The sequence below is a fragment of the Vigna angularis genome, chromosome 10 (genome assembly GCF_016808095.1).
Source record: "Vigna angularis cultivar LongXiaoDou No.4 chromosome 10, ASM1680809v1, whole genome shotgun sequence".
Taxonomy (NCBI): Eukaryota; Viridiplantae; Streptophyta; class Magnoliopsida; order Fabales; family Fabaceae; genus Vigna; species Vigna angularis.
Genome location: NC_068979.1, coordinates 5,042,984 through 5,059,656, shown reverse-complemented (window position 1 = coordinate 5,059,656; position 16,673 = coordinate 5,042,984). Strand labels below are relative to the sequence as shown.

The window sequence follows — 16,673 nt, the reverse complement described above, 5'->3', positions numbered from 1 at the left end:
AATTATAAAATAAATTCATTATATAAGGAGTCGAAGTTAACGCGTAACATTTATTAGGTAACGAAAATGTTTGTTCGTAGGTTACTGAATGAAAACAAAACAGGTGTTACGTGCGTTAATAGTTTGTATCCCATTCTTTCTTGAGAAGTTTGTTATTATATTTTCTCATCAAATTTATAAATTTAATGATCTAATAACCAAAATCAATTATTTCCCTCTCCCATTTTCTTACTCCGGAGTCATCTTTCAAGCCAATTTCTCTTTTATATTCCCCTCAAAGCGTCACCACAAAAAAGTAAGTTTAGCATGAAGACGTTTGATAAACCAGTTTCTGCAGCTACTTTCGTTTTCTTTTTGATCCTTTGTGATGTATCTTTAGCGACGATTGAGAGAAAAAATGATAATGAAAAGAGTACTTACATTGTTCATGTGGCCAAATCTGAAATGCCGACAATATTAAATCATTATTCAATTTGGTATCGCTCCATTTTGAAATCGATATCTGACTCAGCAGAAATACTCTACCACTATGACAATGCGATTCATGGATTTTCAACGAGATTAACTCCTGAAGAAGCCCGATTGTTGAAAAGTGAAATCGGGATTCTGAAGGTGCTGCCGGAGAAAATATATAAGCCACTCACAACTCGAACACCGCAGTTTCTTGGGCTTGATAAAATCAAAGACATGTTTCCTGAGTCAAACGCGACGAGTGACATCATTATTGGACTCCTCGACACTGGTGTTTGGCCTGAAAGCAAGAGTTTTGACGATGTCGAACTGGGACCCGTTCCTATGAGTTGGAAAGGAAAATGTGAATCAGGTCAGAATTTCAGTGCCGCCAATTGCAATAAAAAACTAATAGGAGCTAGGTTCTTCTTGAAAGGCTTCGAGGCCTCAGTGGGTCCCCTTAATGCAACGCAGTTTAGATCACCACGAGACTCTGACGGCCATGGCACCCACACTGCAAGCACAGCTGCAGGTTCTACAGTGAAAGATGCGAACTTATTTGGTTATGCTTCTGGGGTCGCGCGTGGAATGGTCCCACAAGCTAGAGTTGCTATCTATAAGGTTTGTTGGCAAGATAATTGTGTTGCTTCTGATATACTGGCGGCAATGGACGCAGCCATCTCCGATAATGTTAATGTCATTTCGGCATCACTCGGAGGACAAGCAATTGATTATGATGAAGAAAACCTTGCCATTGGAGCCTTTGCAGCAATGGAGAAAGGGATTGTAGTTGCATGTGCTGCAGGAAACGATGGTCCTACCAACTCTACTCTCCAAAATGTAGCACCTTGGATGATCACTGTGGGAGCTGGCACAATAGATCGTGATTTTCCGGTATATGTCAAACTCGGGAATGGAAAGAACTATTCTGGAGTTTCAATCAGTGATGGTAGTTTTCTGCCTCGTACTTTTGTGCCACTCATATACGCTGGAAATGCAAGCGTAAAAGTAGGTGCAGAGTTGTGTCTGACAGATAGCTTGGATCCAGAAAAGGTTAAGGGAAAAATTGTGTTCTGTGATCGTGGAAATATTTCAAGGGTGGAGAAAGGGCTTGTGGTGAAATCTGCTGGTGGTCTGGGCATGGTGTTAGCCAATGCAGAAATTGATGGAGAGGAATTGGTGGCGGATGCCCATCTTTTGCCAACAGCTGCAGTGGGTTTCAAAGCCTCCAAAGCCATTAAGATGTACCTGCAACAGACACAAAATCCAACAGCTACACTCGTGTTCCAGGGAACTGAGGTTGGAATTAAGCCGTCGCCAGTTGTTTCTGCATATAGTGCTCGAGGTCCAAACCCAATCACACCAGAAATATTGAAACCTGATTTCATTGCTCCTGGTACAAACATATTAGCCGCATTTACGAAATATGCAGGTCCCACAAACCTCGACCAGGATGATAGGCGTGTGGATTTTAACATAATCACAGGAACATCCATGTCATGTCCTCACGCCAGTGGTATAGCAGCTTTGATTAAATCGGTTTATCCAAATTGGAACCCAGCTGCAATTCGATCTGCGCTTATAACCACAGCTTATGCGTCTTACAACAATGGTGAAAAACTATTAGACAGTGCCACAAATGCTCCTTCAACACCGTTTGCCGTGGGTGCCGGACATGTGAATCCCATTCTCGCGCTTAATCCAGGACTTGTTTACGATTTAACAGCCGATGATTACCTGAACTTTCTCTGTGCATTAAACTACACACCTGACAGGATTGAAGCTGTGGCAAGGAGAAAGTTCAGCTGTGATGCACAGAAGCACTACAGTGTAACAAGCTTAAATTACCCTTCGTTTGGCGTGGTGTTTAAACCAGTATCAGGAAGCTCCATTGCAATCATTATTCACGAGCGAACTCTTACCAATGTGGGGGTTGCAGGAACATACAAAGCATCGGTTACGTTGGATATCCCATCTGTGAATATCACTGTTGAGCCAAACGTGTTGAGTTTCAACAAAAATGAGAAAAAATCATACAAGGTGACATTTACAACTCCGAATCCGCCAACACGAAGTCAAGTTGGTTTTGGACGTTTAGAATGGTCAAATGGAAAAACTATAGTCGGAAGTCCTATTTCAATTATCTGGGAATAAAGATGACCTAAATAAAAACTATAGAGATATTTATTAAAGTTTCTTGAGTTTGATAAAAGTGAGACTTGATTAGCATAAAACGTTATATATTACATTATAAATATGAATGCTGCAATCACATTATTACTCTTTCATTCCTTTTGATATGTTCTTTGAGTTATCTTTTCAGAAATCAATAAAAGAATAGTTCTAATGAAACAACAATACGGTTTTGTATTGTACTCATTTCTCTTTTAATCTTATTGTAAGGACTAAGGGTATATAATAAGAGATAATGATGACTGTGTTATTGTAATTATAAAGAAACAAGTAAATTTATTTCTTAAAAAACTGAATGAAATAAGAAGGGAGGAAAAAATATATTATAAAGATAAAAAGGACTTGAAAATTTTACTATTTAACTGAAATTGTAATTCCATTATAGTGATTGGATGATGTTGAATTAAATGATCCTAATTGTATTTAATAAAAATTGAATTGATTTTCTTTACTGTAACTCATATAATATATTGATAATCAAATATAAATTTTAATAATTTTTTATTAAGTTATGTTTGAATATTGACTATATATACTTAAAACTAATTCATATAAATAATAAAAATAAAATATTAATATTTGTTTTGGATTATTTATTTTAAAATATTTCTCATAAACGTAATAGTAAATGATAAATGATCCTGATTGTATATGATGAAAAAATAATTAATTATCTTTACCGTTATTTATAAAATCGGTCGACAATAAAATGTAAATTTTTATATTCTTTGTATCAAGTAAAGAGGGGTGGCGAAGGTCCGGAAAACCCTCACTTTATTGATTCCCTTGTGTGTGTGTTTGAATATTTTAACAAAAACAATTTCCGTTTTGTTAGTTTCTCTTAAATAATTCAATCATAGAATGTTAGAACCAATTTTTAGGATCCGAATAAGAAATATAAAATAAAAAATATAATATAATATATATATACAGGTTTATTAACTTAGGTAACCGTATACTAAAATTTTAGTTTACAAAAAATATCTTTTTACACACACATATATATATATATATATTATATTATATTATATATATATATATATATATATATATATATATATATATATATATATATATATATATATTACATATTCTAAATTTTTAAAGTTAAGAATATTTGAATAATTTTTTACTTTTTTTAATTTAAATTAAAAATAAAAATTATTAAAATAATTCAATAAAAATATTTTTTTTTATGAATAAGAAACTTTTTTATCAACTAAAATTTAATACACTTTTAAAAGATTATTAATATATATATATATATATATATACATATATATATATATATATATATATATATACATATATATAATATAATCCGAAAGTTTTTATACCATTTTAATTGTGGTTAAATTTATATATAATTTAATGTAATTAATTTAAGATAAATTGTTTTACTGCTTTTGAATATAATTTATATCATCTTAACAAACATTGCTTAGTACGCTTAAAACTATGTATTTTTTAAATTTATAAAAAAATATTTAGTTATAATTTTTTGTATGCTACCACTTAGATATTTCAAATTTAGACTTTTATTTTAATTTCTCTTTTTCTTTTATGTATAATAGGATTCAGAGTTAGAATTTAGAGTTTAGAATTAAAAAAATTAATGGAAAGACAAAACTAGAATAAGTTATGAGTTCAATTTGTATAAGTGAATGATGTCACTGCTATAAAAAAAATCTTTAAAAAAGAAGTTTTTTTATTAATTTTTCTATTTCTATATATTTAAATTCAGGTTTAGATTCCTCCCATCTTCACTTCCCTTATTATTTTATTCTCTTTTTAACCAAAACATTTTCAATAACGATTATTTTAATGATGATTTTTTATACTATCATTTTATAATAATAACCTTTTTATTACAACAAAATAAACTTGTCTAAAATAGTGTCAAGACGAAGGTTTTTTATATAAGAAATTTTATATATAAAATTTTTCATCCATAGCATACTCATTTAAATCGATTTCAATAACAAATAATCTGTTAACTTTTTTTAAAGTATTCATATATAAAAAAAATTGTAATATATAGAATTTCAAAGATTAAAAATGAAAAAAATATATTTACTATATAAAAAAAACTCCTTTGAAATGTCTTTAAACAAATTTCCTTACAAGAATCTAAGAGGAATTTTAAATCTCTTTTTTAAAAAATGATTAATTTAATTAATTATATATATTTAAATCAAATAAAACTTACTCATTATTTTAAAGTTAACTTTTATTAACTATTATAAGTAATAATTAATTGTTTTGTCATTAAGTTCATATGAGAATTAATCATTAAAAAAAATAAGTAATAATATTATAAAGAGCAATTTCTTAAACAAATTTAAATTGAATGAATCTTTACCCCAATATGAATACGATCACCTCAACATGAGACATGGTATAAAAGACCTCAAAATATTTATACGTTAAAACTACTATAAATATAACGCATCATCCTAAATTAACATATATGATATAGTGGTATCCTCTTAAAAGAAAAAAATAAGAAATCTTGAAATTTACCTTGAGTTATAATACTACAATAAATTAGGTGGTTTCACACCACTCGCTTCTGAAGCTGTTGCTATGCGGAGTTCTGGAATTACACATTCTTTTTCTTTTCTTTTAATTACAATAATAATTATAACAATATAATAACAGAAAAAAGAGGGACAATCATGGTTTATCTCGCCGGTGCCGGATACAACGCAGTCGTCGGAATGAATAATCGGAGGCCAAAATTCTGTACGTCAATTATACCGAACAGCATAATTTCAACGCTATACGACGTCGCTTTTCTGTGTCGGTGTTGCAGAGAACATGACTTCAGTAGCACTTCTGAATCAGCTTGGACAGATTTTCCCGTAGAGAACGCCTACGAGCTGTTAGGAGTGTCTGAGACCAGTTCCTTCACCGAAATTAAAGCATCGTTTCGAAAATTGGCCAAAGAAACTCACCCAGACCTCGCTGGGTCAAGCAGTGATTCCAGTGTGTCTCGACGATTTGTGCAAATTCTGGCTGCTTATGAGGTTTGTGCAAATCATGCTCAGGCATATGAATTATGATTAGCGTCTTTCATGACTATAGCCTCAATCGAAGGTGTAGAGGTGATTTTATTAGAGCTTGAATACAAACGAATCAACCATGCTTGGCTTGTAGAAGAATGCCCTATAATTATGTTGAGGGGATATTTCCTTGAAGGTGGTGTTTAGTGGGCTGAATAATTAGTTGTTTGAATATCCTGAGTACGAAGTTGATAACTAAATGCATGTGAAATTGAGAAATAACATACTCGTAATAACGTTTTGACAGTTATTTTGTTTCTCCATTGCATCTGTTTAGTTAGCTCTTGATCACAGAAAAAATTGTCAAATTGATGCAATGAGTTATTAGAAACTCCCCTGGATACTGATATGAATAATGTGAACAACTGTCGCTTGCTCTTGAAGGATTTTTGGCATCCAATAGTTCAATCAAATGAAAAATCAGACGGGAAGTTGCTTAATGGCTGTCTTGTTGATCAATGTTTGAATAAATAGCATCAATTTGATAGATCTGCTCCTGCCATTCTGGTGTTCAATTACTATATTGTTCTTGTACGCATTGGCTGCTTGACCGGAACACGGGCCAAGTTAATAGTGAGACAAACTGATTGTGTGTATTTTTTTCTTCAATTTCGGAAATGTTATACGGTCTAATGCATATTCTGTTGGTGCTTTTTGCTGATTTGTTGCCTACAATGTGTTCATCCTATTGGCAAAATGACCACGTACTTCATGATTTTAACTTCTGGAATTTTACAGAATATAAATTGAGTTTGTGTGGGTAACTAGAGTCTAGAATTAGGTTTTACCTTGGTTACATCACAGGGAATACTGATTGTCTATGATGCATTGCAGATTCTTTCAGATTCTCAAAAGAGAGCCCATTATGACATGTACCTGTTGTCTCAGAAAAAGCTTATGCAAAAGCATTCTGAACAGGGTTCAAAATTGTATATTTACAAATCACAAGCTACTACGTTAAAGGAGATGGAAGTTGTTGAATGGTTAAAATGGTACAGATTAACTATAAATAATATTTTGTCAGAAAAGAGGGTGGTAGATGGAACAGGCTATTTTGATGTACTTGAGAGAGATTTTTATTCAGCTATTCATGCAGCATACTATGGTCCTGAAATTGATTCTATGCCCATGGAATTTCTTCCTGACTGCTTTGAGGCAGAGGAGAGGTCTTCTTATGAAACTCCTGAGGTTTTGCACTTAGTTTCAGGTCGTGATCTTTTCGGAATGGTTTGCCTAGCCAACAAGGTTCCAGAGATATCAACAATTAGCAATGAAATGTTAGCATCTTTTAGATCCTTCCATTCAGGCCCATGTCAATCTGTAACAAATGTGAATGACTACAGGAAAGCAGAAAGATCAGATGATTTTGAAGCCTATCAAGGTCTCGGCTCTAAAACTTCAAGTATTGTATCAGATGCATATAGACATCTTGAATTGCACATATCAGGAAGAGTTGTTGCTACAGCATCTAGGACCCTACCTAGATGCTGTTCTGATGTAATGCAGACAGAAGATACTGAAGATCACATTCAAGTGTTCCTTAACTTATATGAAGATCCCAAACATATCATGAGTGATTTTTGGAAAGGCTACCTAGCAAATGGTGCAGTTGGAAGAAGAATTCATTTGGGAACTATATCTGGACTTGGGAGCAGTCCGGATGAAGGTTGTTGTTATGTTTACAATGACAAGGGCACAAAGACCCATGCGATTATGAAGCATAGAACATTGATGGTATGTAATGTTGCTTACCCATGGTCTTGATGCTTTAACATTAGCCTCTTTGGGGAGATATTTCTTTCTTACTTCAGTCAAACAGTACAGTCTGTCTTATATAAAAAGAGAAATAGTATGCCATAATGGCAGATTACAACTACAAAAAGGAATCAGGAGAGGTTCCCATCACAATATAAACACAATAAAGGTTGATTACCCAATTTATAAAATATTTACTGTCTAATCTAATCAATCAGAATACTTACAATGATGAAATCCATAATATTTACTGACTATTATAATAATAGATTGATTCTAACAATCTAGATGGAAATTTTACTTTTGCATTAGTACTAAGTCTTGTTTGTTTTTATTTCTAATATTTTCGAATATAAGAAACATGGTTTGCGTTTCGTGATCTTGCTAGAAACTTATTCATTTAACTTTATATAGCTAGATGCTTACAATTATGTCATGTTATGATAAAATGTTCAGGTGAAGCATATGCACTGGTATCAGGTGGGTGAGAAAGTTTCAGTTTGCGAGTGTAGATGCACTAGAGCACATTTACCACCAAGCAAGTAAAGCTCTGACATCTCTCTAATTGTATTGATGTTTGAGTTTGGCACAACAATCTCTTTGGGGCTCATTAATGCGTATACCCCGATGCTGTCTGCTCTTTTATCATTTGATAATTTGTTTGTCTTTTGTTTGGGTGAACATTGGATTGTTTCCTTGTAAATAAGGAAACAAATTCCGTGTTAATTTCTTTGTCAGAACTTATGGTCTTTCATGTTCACCAGTCTTCCCTTCCCATGTCTCTCGCCCCCCACCCACCCCCACAGTTCTCCAAGTGTTAAGCTAAGCATTGAAGCAATTTGGCCATTGGGTTAGTTAACTTCCAATTATCTAGAAAAATAGTATTTGTACACCTCCTCGGGAAAAAACCCAGAATTGATGGAATAATAGTGGTTTGTGGATTTATTACTCAGAAGTCTTTCTGTATAACCGGAACTGCTTCTAACTGCAAAGTTAAACTAATTGCTGTGTCTCAAGATTATGGAAACTTTCCGTGATGCCTCAACTTGTTATTTATGAAGATGGAGATTGTTTACTGCTCTCTCATTACTGTTTATAATACATTTTAATAATTTTAATTTCATCATTATACAGATTTTGGCTATTTGAACCTCGCTGTGGTTTCCATGACATAGGGGGTTGGTACGTTGAGACATATGGCAAAGATAAGCACGGTCGTACAAAGCCATCACAAAGGTTTTGGGATGGCTTGGACTATAACATGCAAGCTGACATGTAAGTTAATTTCTTCTATTTTAACTTCATGAAAATTTATTTAATGTTAGTAACAAAAAATTTTCCTTTTAAAACATATGGTATCAAGGATATGTCTGAGTAAATTTCCTTATAAACACTTTTAGGAGAGGAAAATAAGAAGGAAATATAAAGCAAACATTTCCATAAGTAAACATTAGTGTATGTATGAGTTAAAAATAATTCTTACAATTAGTTTACGCATAAAATAATATTTAACATATGGAAAAAATCATTTCACTTTTTTTTCTCATTTTTATTTTTTTAGAAATGTTTATGAAGAAGTTTACAAAACAAATCCCAGATCATTATTATAGAATAAAAGTATACATACATAATTCTATGGATCTTGGGGAAAATTTCTAATGATCACAGACAAAAGGTTGACATTTGCTTTTTAGAATGTGCACTTCGTATGTGTTTTGTTTAAACTTTTTTTGAACTTATTGAAGTCTGTTTGACATGCATTTTGGCTTGATAAAGTGGTCAGCACCACGACCACATTTCATATATGTTTTTTAACAAGAATTATCTTGTCACCATTTATATAAAAGACAAGTTGTTAAGAAGTATAAACCTGTTATATAACAACTTCAGCTATGCTCCGCATAATCAATTCTGAAAACTTTTAGTTAACTTTTTCTGCCAGTAGGAATCAAATATCTCCTTTTTAAACTAGTGTCTTCCATTTTGGACATTTAAAAGTGGTAGAAGGTAATTAACATTTTAGAAACTATCTCCCGAAGATCCAACCCGAGTATTTACCTGTCAAGTATACTGACTGTACCAGTACTACAACCTGCAGAAGACTTCATCCAGCAATGTATTTGTTTGCTCTTGCATATCGGACACTTGATCTTGAATACGCTAAAGCAAGCAAGAAATCATTTAGGAATGTTGTTGGAGCACAAATGTTTCGAGTTATTCATTGGTGCAAGAAACTTATTCAATAGGTATGTATCTTGACAATGTTAACAAATTGATTGTGTCCTTGCTAGAACAATTTTGAATGATCAGCAATCACTTAATAATCTCTATTTAGTGATTTTGGAAGAAGATATTGCTGTCAATTTATATTTACAAGATTCTTGGATGGAATGCTCTGTAACTACTGAAAGGAAAACTCATTACAAGCCTCAAGTAGTTCTATGACTTGGTTAGAGGAGATTCAACTTTTCATTTGCCTAGTGATGGATATATTGGGTAAATACTGAAGTCAATTCACTTGGCCAGGGATTGGCTGGAGTCACTTCAACTTTTTATCATGTCTGAGGCTATTTGAAGCAACATTGATTTTGTCAAAAATATTCTCTTGCGCTACTTGTCTCAGAAATGTTATGCAATCCGAAGGTTCACGGATATACTTCGTGCATTTCTATGCGTACAACACAAATCTGCAGTTGCCTTTATGCGTTGTTAGACAAAGATTCTTTATCTTGCTCAGTGTTATGGAAGCTAGTTGTTTCACTGCACAATGAGTTTCATCCCCTTATTGGAAAGGTCATGAAGTCGGACGGTTTTCTGGAATTTACTTCGCCATCATATCTCCTGGTATATAAAATACAATTTCTGCTTACATAGAATTGTCCCTGTAGGCATGTGGAACTTACGGTTGTCTACTTGTATAAGTGTATATATTTTAAGAAAGTTTTTCTTCTTTATATTCCTGCCCTCTTAAATTTGTTGTTCTTCTCTCTGGATTTATATACAAAAAATGACTGCCATGACATGTAGTTTATATTGTCCTGTTATTGTTAGGTTTGATCGTACGTTTCTTCACTCTCTATTTCCGGCTTTGGCTTTGCTTTGAATGACTTAAACGGTTTTCTCTACTAATAGAATACGCCTTGGACCATTGAGTCACCACAAATTGCAAACTGCTTTTACTAAATGAAATTGACTACATATGCTTTTCTTTATCCTTTATTTGACCAGATCATCCCATTTGCAGTATTGTCCTCCTGCTAATGCTCGATAATACCTATCCCTACAATAGACAGGTCTTCCATCAGCAGCCTCAGCAGCTGCTGCTGCTAGATCATCATCAGTTATCACCTCCACTGGCAATTTAAGCAACTCCTCTTTTCTACAATATGCATTAAAAAATTGCAATCACATTGTGGACAAACTCTGGAAGATAGTAAAGGATCTTTGTGTCTTCTCTTACCTCAGGTTGAGCTTTGTGTTAACCTTGGGAACGGTTTGTTTAATTTCTTCCGTGGAAAAGGTAGTTCGAAGAAAATTCTCCACCGGTGTAGCAAATATAAATAGCATAACTCCTGTGACAAGCAATGCTCCTGTCCCAACTAGAGTTTGCTTCAGCAATTTAACGACTGGTTTAACCTGGGAACATGAAATATACGTCAATTATGCTGCAAGAAATCGAAATTAACATACTGCTCTTCTAGTCTGTATCCAAAATTGTTCTGAATTCAAGCAATGCTGTGATGTTCCGTACCTTGTAAGAGCCCAACAATCTATCACGAGCTAGGATCTGCAAATAAACTCAGTTTTCAGATTATATAGCCTGAAATAAGTATGTCACTGAGTAGTAGTAATGTTTAATAGCACATTTCAGCTACGCTTTATTCTATAACCTTCATATTCACTATTTCTGAACAAACCTTTTTCTATTTAATGCTTAATCAGGAAGTGTCTCTTACAATTTTGAGAGGCAAATACAGTTGCTAACCTATTAGTTATTCGAATTTACCAATGTCCCCACTTTTTTTCTCTTAAAAGGCCAGTAGTTGATAAAATTTTATCCTTGTTCCTACCTGACAAATCCTGCTGTAAGTAAAATCATCAATTTGTCGGTTTCAATGTATATAGCGCACTGACTCTATAGCCTTTGGTACTTTTGTTCCGTTCTTAGGTACAGTAAGAATGTGTAAAAGAGGCTAACCTCGGGCGGCTTGACCCACATCTGCCCGTCATACCATCCACTTTCTTCATAAGGGATGACCGCTGATAGAAGTCTATCACCAACATAACTCCAACCCTGCATTGTTATTCAATTATCTTAATTGCAACAGTTATTTAACGGTGAAGGTGCTGAGGCCATATCCCAGTCATTTAATCATAAGGTATAGTTAGTGTGAATGACAAACAGATTACATTCAGTTGAAAACCTCATTATGTTGTGCACTTGGCAACTATACAAACACCATGCATGAAGACTACACAGAATAGTAAATTCGTTTTGAAATCTCTGTCTGCCTCACCGTCATCTCCCGTTCCCCAGTACTGAAGTGATTGTGACATGAAAAACAAAAAGAGTAGTAGAACGCACCAAATAAATCCTCAAGACGATCAAAGACACAATGAAGAGCGTTCCTGTTCCAGCAGCTAGTATAAATCTTAGAGGCTCCTGCAAGATTTTGACAGTTGATGCAAGTCAGAGGAATTTTTATTAGCCACTTTATAAATGTTTTTGTTTGTGTGCAGCTGGCAGGTATCCTTGTCCATACATCAAAACATCTTTGTGTTTACTTGATTTGATACCCAATTACATGCACATATTTTATCTTCCTTACTCTAGAAGGATTAAAGCTTGCAGCCGCAATTGGCCCTCCAAGAACTGTAAACACTGCCAACCAAAGACCTCCCAGGCGAAGGAAGAACGACCCCGGACCCAGTTCCCCCCAAGAGTACAATACTCCATCCTTCAGAGATGAGTACTCATTTACCTATCACACAGCAAAATCAAGGTTAGCAAACATAGCTCAGAAGAAATGAAATGAGCTTTACTGAAACAATAACGCTAATAATAATTAATTTTAATCCCATCCCATGACCTTATCTAACTAACTAGTTAGATTCGGCCATAAAATTCATGAACTGACATTATACCATGCTAAATCTGTTGATTTTGAAGATCATCTAAAGAAAACACTCATTGCTATCATTGGGCAGTTTACACCTACCGGTCTCTGCTCAAAAGGGACCTCAATTTCCAACCCAGGATCCCAGCTACGTCCTGAAGATCCGCTTGTTTCTCCATCCATCTCATCTTTGATGGCCTTAGCCTTGATTGAAATCCGATGAGGAAATTTTGAAGCTTTGTGATTATGGATGATCAACGAGCCATAGCTGCTGCCTGGTCTGGCTTGTCTTGCACTTGGAATTAATGAACAGTAGAGATTTAGTCTAATCATTATTGGCTGAGTGTAAGCTATCACCAGCGCTGCAGAACAGTGGAGGAGGAGGAGGAAGAAGAATAAGCTATTATGATCACTGATTTACGTGGAGGAGGAGAACAAGAAGTTAAAGACTGTATTTTCCAGATTTTGAAAGATGAGTGAGAGACCCTATGTGGCCCTAGCCAACCTCTTTGTTATGTGGACAAGCTTCTTGTCCACGTGGGCTTCTTGGGTACCGTCCATCTCATGCGGTTAACACCCATGGGACTTAGATTATCCGAACCAAATGCATTTCATGCTTTTATATTTTTGTGGTCTCTAGAAACGCCAAGGGAGCAACGTGGCCGCGGTTCCCTTGCACGCAAATTCGTATTTGTTTCTGTTGCCTGCACGCAGTGAGAACAAGCATGACCAATTTGGCAAAACGACGGCACATCCACCATCAGTATCATCAGCCTGGCCAAATAAAGCGGGAGTTCTAAAAATTTGTATATTTTTCACTGTCTAGTAGGCATATAATTATTTACGGTTAAACCACTTAAATTCTCCCTCTGTGAGTATTTTCCAGTTTGATTCCCGTTTTTTAGAATCTCCAATTGAGTCTTAAAAAGTGTTAATTTGAATCAATTGGACTCCTGTCGTTAAATTGATTTAATGAGGTTAAATTTTTTATTAGCTGGAATGTTAACATGACCAGTTTTTTAAAACCATTGACACATCACTCTGTCACGTCAGAATCATCTTCCCCAATAGCACAAACCCATTTTAATTTATTTTAATTTATTTCTTTCCAAAAGAAAAATTTTCTGCAGAATCCTACTTATACTTGTTTTTTCCCATTATCGTTTGTTCTTGTTTCTCGAACAAAACCCAGCTTTGGGTTCTTTTTCGGACATAGTCTCCTCCTCTTCCTTCGTTCTGGTTAAAGCCGCGTCACAAGAGGGAGACTCCCTTCCTTTTCTTTGTTCTGTTTCTTCTTGGAGTATGCGTTTTGTGGTTAGGGAGGGAGTTTTAGGTTTTCTCTGTGTTTTGATTCACGTTTCAGGGTTCTGTGCTTGCAATTTATTTTTGCAAATTAGGGGCTAGGGTTCTCAACTGGGTTTTGAGTCTTTTTTTGGATTCTAGTTCATTGATGCAGATTGGTTTGTTATGCGAAAAAGAACACCCTGGCGGTTGTCGCTTGTTAGGAATTTTTGTGATTGCGTTCGATTTTTGCAATTTGGGGTTAGGGTTTTCGAACTGGGTTTTGAGTCTTTTCCTGGATTATAGTTCATTGATGCAGATTGGTTTGTTGTGCGAAAAAGAAGACTCTGATGGTTGTCGCTTGTTAGAGATTTCTGTGATTGCGTTCGATTTTTTCAATTTGGGATTTTATTTTCCTTTTTCGTTTATGTTGTTGCAATCTGGGGTTTGTGCGGTTGACATGGCAGAGTGATGTGTCAATGGTTTTAAAAAACTGGTCACGCCAACGTTCCAGCTCATAAAAAAACTTAACCTTGTTAAGCTAATTTAACGGTAGGGGTCCAATTAATTCAAATCAGCACTTTTTAGTACTTAATTGGGGATTCTAAAAAAACGGGGATCGAACTGGGAAATACCCGCGTAAATAGGGACAACTAAAGGGGTTTAACCAATTATTTAATTATCATGAAAGGATTTTGTTTTTTGTCTATATTTTAGTGGTCAAAATTAAGAGAGTATGGGTATTGTACTAGCGACTCCCAGACGGGATTGACGAACGGTGCTCGGGTAACGATAAGGCCGGAAAGCCGTGGCAGGTAGGTTTCTGAACATGATTAAGGTAAAACACTAATTAAGGATAATTGGGCTGTGGTTGGGTCGTGATTAAGGCTTTGCTAATCCAAAGCCCATAACCAAAACTATAAATACAGATCAAAGGTAAGAGGTGGATGATTCATTAATTACGCATTTATTACAACACTTAACTTACTGATCGAACTATCACTGACTTTGGCATCAGAGCACCTTTAACAGGTACACCTCCGGTCAGTGCACAGGAGATTAGACGAAGTGTGACTGGACGGAGAGAACAGGGAGAGTGTAGAATGGACAGCGTTCGGAGAAAATTGTGTAGGACTTAGGTGACTCGACCCTATACCAAAACAGGTATCAAGGAATTTGAAAGGGATGAATGAGGATATGTTAATGTTGGTCACTTAGAAGACAATGAAATACTAATTAGTTAGAACATCTTGAATGATTAAGATTCTCAATACATTCATGTTCGGATTATTTGAGAGAGTAAAAATAAAAGAAATAAAAAAATTAAAAATGAAAAAATGAAGTTATTTTGATTAAGGAAAGAAATTGGAAAGTAAAATTGTTTCACAGAACAAAAGAGTATAGACAGTGAAAATAAATGAAGAAAAAATTTTGTGAGTAATTTAATTGATATAATAAATTTTACTATTATTTTTAGTATTATATGGATACTTTCTATAATTTTTTAATTTGTTATTATTATTATTATTTAATTTAGTTTTATTGTTATTTTCTTATTTTTATTATTGTTTTATTATTACTATTTTATTAATGAATTACAAATTAATTAATTAATTATATATATATATATAATATAACCAATTAGTATTGGATTTTAATGTAACTACACGTGAATTTCATCACACATCTTAAGTATCATAGGAAGAAATAAAAACATGAAAATTTTCACCTTAAGTTCTTGTTTATATATATTTTTTATTCTTTGAAATTCACATTTCTTCTTGGGATACACTAACTGATTAGATATATCTAATAAAGATACTTTGATCCTTAAATCAATTGAGACTCGATTGATTAAGTAATTAATATTGTAATAAATGTGTCATAAAAGTCCTAATAATCATACCTTTAATTTTGTAAGTTTCTTTATAGACTTTTGATTAAGGTTGATCTAATCAAGACTGAATTATGTTAAACATGATTAATGACCTGTTTAGCTTAACTGAATAATTAATTAATTATGTCGACACCGATCGATTTCCTCCCAGCTTGGATAATTGATTTGGGGTAGTTCGATGACATTGACATTTGATTACTAACACTATTGTTACTATCTAACTCCTTTGTAAAACTTATGTTTGAACTACTACAAGACATACTCTTGGACTTGGAAGTAATAGTCTTTGACGAATGAACTCCTCATAGAAATGGTAGCATTAGAGCAAGTTTTTGGAACTTTGTGATGAATTAGGTCAAATGAAGCATCTATTTATAATAATTTCAGTAACGGTTCGCTTTACCACCCTTTTCCCTTCAACTAATAGATCTTTTCAAATCTAAGGGCTAAAGGTCGCGACTATTTCCCTTCCAAGCAATGCATCGTTTCATGTGCAACACGTCAATCATGCCCATACACCTCCCTTACCACGTCAATCGTACACTTAACCATTATAACATCTTTGTCGTTATGTTTCTTGAGGTTGATGGACTACTATACCTATAAGGTTACAATCAAAGATACAATTTTTTTTTGCAAAAATATTTATCATGTTATTCTTAGAAAGACTAACGTATATTGTTATTTTATTTAGGGTTAAATATGTTTTTAGTCCCTAAACTATTGGCCGTTTCTGGTTTTCGTCCCTCTTTCAAAGTAAGGTACGATTTGGTCCTCAATCTTTAAAAAACGTTCGTTTTAGTCGAAAAAAACGAACGTTTTGAGGACTAAAACGAGGACTAAAAACAAAATTTTGAGAACTAAAACGAACGTTTTTTAAAGATTGAGGACCAAATCGTACCTTACTTTGAAAGA

General features: G+C 34.0%; 3 protein-coding genes across 11 annotated transcripts; 2 read left to right on the top strand and 1 right to left on the bottom strand.

The window, feature by feature from the left end:
• Positions 1-246: 246 nt before the first annotated feature.
• LOC108335428 (subtilisin-like protease SBT1.7) lies at positions 247-2,661 on the top strand. Its single transcript, XM_017571445.1, has one exon. It carries the CDS (start codon positions 307-309, stop codon positions 2,602-2,604), a length of 2,298 nt encoding a protein of 765 aa, XP_017426934.1. The 5' UTR covers positions 247-306; the 3' UTR covers positions 2,605-2,661.
• A 2,543-nt stretch (positions 2,662-5,204) lies between these two features.
• On the top strand, positions 5,205-10,417 carry LOC108335817 (uncharacterized). Of its 9 annotated transcripts, none has more exons than XM_052869269.1 (7): positions 5,205-5,672; positions 6,543-6,985; positions 7,052-7,442; positions 7,920-8,005; positions 8,598-8,738; positions 9,547-9,709; positions 9,799-10,417. In XM_052869269.1, exons 1-6 carry the CDS (start codon positions 5,322-5,324, stop codon positions 9,707-9,709), a joined length of 1,575 nt encoding a protein of 524 aa, XP_052725229.1. In that variant the 5' UTR covers positions 5,205-5,321; the 3' UTR covers positions 9,799-10,417. The 9 variants fall into 9 exon arrangements, 5 of the variants coding, with proteins under 5 accessions (XP_052725229.1, XP_052725227.1, XP_052725226.1 ...); XR_008245583.1 differs by having other exon boundaries at positions 5,207-5,672; positions 6,543-7,442; positions 9,799-9,912; positions 9,990-10,417; XM_052869267.1 differs by having other exon boundaries at positions 5,207-5,672; positions 6,543-7,442; positions 9,990-10,417.
• Positions 10,418-10,616: 199 nt separating this feature from the next.
• LOC108335818 (protein CONSERVED IN THE GREEN LINEAGE AND DIATOMS 27, chloroplastic) lies at positions 10,617-13,204 on the bottom strand. The gene is made up of 7 exons (XM_017571992.2): positions 12,683-13,204; positions 12,293-12,445; positions 12,049-12,126; positions 11,662-11,757; positions 11,215-11,250; positions 10,924-11,099; positions 10,617-10,842 (listed from the first exon to the last, which is right to left on the bottom strand). The coding sequence occupies exons 1-7, from the start codon at positions 12,911-12,913 to the stop codon at positions 10,680-10,682; spliced, it is 933 nt and encodes a 310-aa protein (XP_017427481.1). The 5' UTR covers positions 12,914-13,204; the 3' UTR covers positions 10,617-10,679.
• Positions 13,205-16,673: the final 3,469 nt, after the last annotated feature.